Source organism: Austrofundulus limnaeus, unplaced genomic scaffold (genome assembly GCF_001266775.1).
Source record: "Austrofundulus limnaeus strain Quisiro unplaced genomic scaffold, Austrofundulus_limnaeus-1.0 Scaffold86, whole genome shotgun sequence".
NCBI classification, from domain to species: domain Eukaryota; kingdom Metazoa; phylum Chordata; class Actinopteri; order Cyprinodontiformes; family Rivulidae; genus Austrofundulus; species Austrofundulus limnaeus.
In genome coordinates, this window is record NW_013952488.1 from 707,680 (window position 1) to 714,063 (window position 6,384).

Consider the following 6,384-nt stretch of genomic DNA (forward strand, 5'->3'; position numbering starts at 1 on the left):
GCTCTGCCCACACACAGACCATCATTGAGTCTAAGCTGCCAGTTACCTGCTCAGTCTTTACATAGATATACTGTATACTTAACTGGTGGTATGTTGTCWTGTTGTATGTTATCTGGTGTAAGAATGTTTWACTGGATTTATATTTGTTTTTATTTTTAGCACCATCAACAAGTTATATCTATTAAGTGTACCCCTATTATTTGCTATGTCAAATAYATCCTATTCRTACTCTAACATCACTGTAGGGTTGCAGTCTCGGAGTGTTTTGGAATTAGTGTTGMTTTCTTGTATGTCTACAATTCCAGCCTGTGTGTTTCTCCTTGTWAATGGCATCATGATATTCACTCTGAGGAGTAAACCTGTGTTTCGCGACACCTGTCGTTACATTCTTCTGTACAACCTTCTTGTTGCAGACACTGCCCAGTTGGCAACGAGCCAGACTCTTTTCCTGCTCGCYATCTGTGAAGTCAAATTAACATATCCTCTATGCGGTATGCTCGCTGTGCTCGCCARTCTCACAGAAGGTATTTCTCCTCTCATCCTGGTGGTGATGTCTCTGGAGAGATATGTCGCAGTGTGCTACCCTCTGAAGCACGCCTCCATCATCACCATCAGAAACACAAACCTGGCCATCACTGCAAGTTGGACTGTCAGCTCATTAAATAATGTCACCCGGGGTCTATTTTTGCTACAGTTTTCTTTTGAAAAACTGGGGACTCTGCTGATGAAAGAGTCTTGTGTTGACATTAACTGGTTTCCAGATTCTTTGCGTGAAAATTATGACAAAGCCTACACTGTTTTTGTGTCTTTTTCAGCTGGTCTGGCAGTCATTTCCTCCTACACTGGAGTTGTACTAGCAGCCAGATCAGCTTCGACAGATAAAGTATCGGCCCGTAAAGCTCGTAAGACACTGCTGTTGCATCTGATACAGCTGGGCCTCTGTCTGTCCTCAACCATTTACTACCCACTGATTGTAGCTCTGGCAACAACCMTTACAAGGATAGTATTTGTCTGGGTCCATAATGTTTTTTATGTGATTATCATCATCTTACCCCGATGTCTGTCTTCACTCATTTATGGTCTCAGAGATCAGACTATCAGACCTGTTCTGCTGTACTATCTATGTGGTCGACTGAAACTGTCAGTTAAACCAGGCCCTGGCTAAGTAACTAGGCTTTGGTTGATGTCTTCTTGATTTAGCATATTTAGCTGTATTGCCTGAGTATGAACATTTGTTAAGGCAGCCCACGTCACTGTTTTTTGAAACAATGAATTTGACTGACAACATTTAAAAGACATAATTCTTTGTTTAAAATTGATTTTGTAGCTACCATAAAATGTTTGCTTCAGGTTTTACCTTAGCCATCCATCCATCCATCCATCTAGACAGCATGTCTTAGTTTTAAATGTTAATTGAAATAACTAATACAGTATCTTATGTAGAAGATTGTCCACTTTCTCACTTTAGAATGATTTCTGGATGTTTTTGATCAGTTAATTCATGGACTTGACTGAATATTGCAATAAAAGCTATGTGTGCTTAAAAATGTTCTCTTTATTGTTTACAAATGCAACAAAAGTACTCTCATGTTGRATGTGGAGGAAGAAACAAAAGTAGCATAAACAACCTGCTAAAGCATAAAGGCCAAGAACTGTCATGATTTGAAAAACCTTTTTTAGGCCATAATGAATTATATGTATATATTACTGTATATTGGTTATATAAAATGAACTAAAAGCTCAAGACGTTTTATTTTATTTTTTGTTTCCTATTTTAATTTATTTATTTTTAAAAACATTTAAAATTCCTACTGATAATTGCCCAGTATATACATATCAGCAAGGAAGTTATTGTCACTGCCCATCTGTTCTGGAAGCACGATCCGTACCGTCACTTCACTTGCGCATGTGCTAAAAGATTTGGGCACGTACTATAATGAAATACAGCTAATTTGCACATGCGCTATACTTCTGGATTACCTGTTAAAGTGCTTGATTTAGGAAAAAAAATGCTGAAAATAATTATTTTAATTATTTCCATGCTCACTTATGAAGGTGTGCTAAATTATATTCTGAAAACTGTTTTAATATAATGTACTGTACATTCTGATTAATAAAGTATAGAATTACAATGCGCACATATTAATTTATATTAACTTGCAGATCTAAACTGACCTAGACAATCATGTTATAATTCATCTCATATTTAATTTACTTTTTTCCTGGAATAAAAATCCACATCTGTTGCAAACATTGCCTTTTCTAAGAAACGTTGCAGGTGATGAAAGATTGAAATCATTAAATTTGTCGTCAGTCTAGCAGAACGCTACATGCTACAAACAAACAGTACAGATCGTGCTTCTGGAACAGACTGGGCAGTGACAGTGACCAATGCTTTAAAACAAAAAGCCTTTATGTGTTTCTGCTTTTATTGACAGAAATGTATGTTTTGTAATGCAGATCTGCCTCACTGTGAATAATTTTAAACTGTAACAATCTAGCTTGATTACAAACAGATCTTTGTTTTGCTTGATTACAAATGACATAGCACTTATTTTCCTCAATAGTCACACCGATTCAGCTTGCCATGTTTGAGCGACATATAGCGCTGCCAGTGTAACACAAACCTCACTCAGCACATTATAAAACAGGTAATCGCTTTCCTAGCTGGACATTTAAATGGTAATTCCTCTGTTGAAGAAAAGTTAGTATCAGGAGTAAATGTAGTTTTTGTAGATATAAAATTTCAAAATTGTAGGTGCCTAAAAAAATAAACTGTAAAAATATTTAAAAATATATGTAAACTCGTTTCCTTCAAAACTAGATAGAAAAATTAAAGCACTGAAGGGACTTTTAACACGTTCTAAAGCCTCTTTTTTAGTTTTTTTTCAGACAAAAACATGTTAATCTGGTTATGCATCTTGTAGCAACAACTCTAACTTTTTCTTCTTGTTCAAAAAAGCAGTTAAGTGCAGCTTTTGAATGATTCATACAGGTTGAAGCTTCTTAGTGTCTTAATAATTATGCAAGTAGGCAGTAAAATGTCCCCTGAGACTAATAATGCAGGATATTTTTATTTGGTCTTATGTTTGTTTTCATGATGTGCAACCAATTCAACCTGGAAAGACTCACACAAGACAGACTGGAATTAGGAGGTTTATTGACATGACTGGACCACATGGTTACTGACATAAATGGCATTAGAGTTTGGTGCTCGGACCCCGGCAGAGGACGAGAGCGCTGAGTGAAGCTGAAATCTCATACGAGATGCTTTGAGTTAGGGGAAGGAGATTTGATCCCCCCGGGGCCCGACACTGGTGGTGGAGGTCAAAAATAAATAATTAAAAGAGGAAGGCAGCAGATTGTGATGAATCACTTCATCACAGACTCCCATCCTGAGCGACAGTGGAGAGGAAAAACTTCCTGATAACAGGAAGAAACCTCCGGCAGAACCAGGCTCAGGGCAGGCGGCCATCTGCCTCGACCGGCTGGGTTAGAGGACTGGAAAGGGACTTGAAACTGGATCAAGTGCACCCTCTTCAGAAGATAAAGGGTGGAGGAGGGGTGGTGGTAGGTTGACGGTCAACTGGCATGCAGACGGGGCGATTGAGCTGACTGGTATTTATGCACTGGTAGAGGAGCTGATTGGATGAGGCTGGGACTGAGACGATTGGAGGCAGCTGGGCGCTCGACGCAGCAGGCGGGGAAAGCAGGTGAGGCAGGAAGAGTCTTCCAGTCTGAATTTATGCCTAGGCTCCATTTCAACTACAGAGGGTCCTTCATCTTTAAAGTGCCCACAAGCAGGTTATCTGAGTGAAGCAGCAGTAAGCATCAGAGCCTGTACCTGGGTTCTGGACATCCTGACCAACATGCTGCAGTCTGAGTATCCACAGTGTCTCTGCACCTGCCATAGTCCACAGAACTGGTTCCCCTCAGGGATGTGTACTGAGTCCCCTCCTGTTTACACTGACTGCTCAGATAACCATCTAGGCTGTCAAACTGTAAAGTTTGCAGATGACAAGGCAGGAACATCTGGAGAGTTGGTGCAGAACGACTAATCTCYRAATACATTTGWCTMATTTAAAATGTGATTAYAGATTCTTATAAAGTTTCAGATGAAACATCTAGCAAAAACATCAGAAGTAAAGCCTGGGGCTCTTCTAGACTTTCCAAACTATGAGGTTTATCATTGTTATGGAAATATTGTTTTTCAGTTTTGTAAATCATTCCTAGGTCTAACAAAGAAAAATATCACACAAGACCAAAGTCTCTTGAGAATTAATTTATGCTCATTAAATATTCAAACCCTTACTGACWGTTTCTGGTAAATATTGTGAGCATGTATTTCCCCCATGGGTGTTTACTGTTTATTAGTCATTTTAACAAGAYGTGGATAAAGTGCACTTCAGTGGGGACCAACTATGGAAACATTGAATAAAACTAAACTCGTATCAAGTTAGTTGAACAAATAATTTAATTTATTTTTAAAGTTTGTATGTATGACATCATTTAGACTGGATTGTGTGGTAGCTTAAACAATATGGGGTTGAATCCTYAATCAGTATTGTATGAGCCAGCAAGCAATAAAAGTAACCATCTTTACCTTGTTTTGATATCTACTGTGGAGTCTGTGAATAATTAGCTTGACAGCTAACTTCTGCCACACAGCTCATCACCCTGAACACATCATCCCCACTGTCAAACATGGTGGTGGCAGCATCATGGTTTGGTCCTGCTTTTCTTCAGCAGGGACAGGGAAGACGGACGGAGCCAAATACAGGACCATTCTGGAAGAAAACCTGTTGGAGTCTGCAAAAGACCTGAAACTATCGGACGGAAATTTATCTTCCAACAAGACAAAACATCCAAAGCATAAAGCAAAATCTACAATGGAATGGTTCACAAATCAGCATATCCAGATTTTAGAATTGCCAAGTCAAAGTCCAGACCTGAATCCAATCGAGAATCCATGGAAAGAGCTGAAAACTGTTGTTCACAAACACTCTCCATCCAATCTCACTGAGCTCAAGCTATTCTGCAATGAAGAATGGGCAAGAACTTCAGTCTCTCAATGTGCAAAACTGATAGAGACATACCGCGAGCCACTTGCAGCTGTAATCACAGCAAAAAGTGGAGCTAMAATGTATTAACGCAAAGGGGGCCGAATAATTTAGCATGCTCAATTTATCAGTTTTTTATTTGTTAAAAAAGCTTAAAATATTCAATAAATTTCGTTTCACTTCACGATTGTGTCCCACTTGTTGATTCTTCACAAAAAAATTCAAATTTACATCTTTATGTATGAAGCCTGAAATGTGGCAAAAGGTTGAAAAGTTCAAGGGGGCCGAATAGTTTTGCAAGGCACTGTAATCAGACAGTGTTTAAATGTGTTAATTACAGACTTGTATAATGCAAACATTTCAAGTCAAAATTTGTTCAGTAAAAGGTATTATGCATTTACCTTTCCTCTTCCCATAAAACGTGCTTTCACTGAGGGACACCATTATCCTGAATGAGGAAGAGAAAGGTGCGTAAGCCCTACAAATTTGTCATCATTGAAAAGCCCTAAATGTTCTCTGTAGCCTGATACCAAAAGGAGTTGATTCAATAATAGGAAGTGGGTGAGAGATATTCAGTTTTACAAATGTCATCTATGGAGAACAAATTTGAACTACTGGTACTCACAAGGTTAAAATAACGAACCTTATTTACAGGTCATACAAAGAAAACTGTCTGAAATATTATCTTCAAGTTTTTTAATCCCTTTTTTGAGCAATATCTATCCAAAAATAAAATAAAATAAAAATAAAAAACAATAATAACTAGATTTTGAGCAGAAGAGCCTTATATTTTGTAATTTTTTTCTGCAAGTAAAACTTTTTTTCTAAATTTCCAGCTGGAAAATCTTAATATCCAAATATGGTTTGAAATTTCCTTTTTAAAGTGACATCAAACACTCCTAATCATAATRACCTGAAAATAGGACTTAAACCAAATTATTAGGAAGAAAAATCAACACATATCTCTACAACAATCTCCAGGATGATCCAGGAATCAAAATGGATCTTAAAAAATTAGGAATTAGGTCATTTTAACAAAACTGACTTAATCCTAAATTTGATGTGATGGGTCATATATAATTGTTTCTATACTGGCTCAGAGTGAATGCAGGAGTTTCAGGGGTGGGATGACATCAACCATCACATTGGTGAATGTGATCTGTCATGTGAGCAAGCTGCAGGACAAAGCTCATAAAAGCTAATTGTTGCCAATGAAATTGTGCAGACTAGCTCTGCCCACACACAGACCATCATTGAGTCTAAGCTGCCAGTTACCTGCTCAGTCTTTACATAGATATACTGTATACTTAACTGGTGGTATGTT

The 6,384-nt window shown here is 37.9% G+C and overlaps 1 protein-coding gene across 1 annotated transcript; it reads left to right on the forward strand.

The window, feature by feature from the left end:
• Positions 1-91: 91 nt before the first annotated feature.
• Positions 92-1,363, forward strand: LOC106520005 (olfactory receptor 4K17-like). The gene has a single exon (XM_014011895.1). The coding sequence runs from the start codon at positions 206-208 to the stop codon at positions 1,163-1,165; it is 960 nt and encodes a 319-aa protein (XP_013867349.1). The 5' UTR covers positions 92-205; the 3' UTR covers positions 1,166-1,363.
• The last annotated feature ends 5,021 nt before the right edge of the window (positions 1,364-6,384 follow it).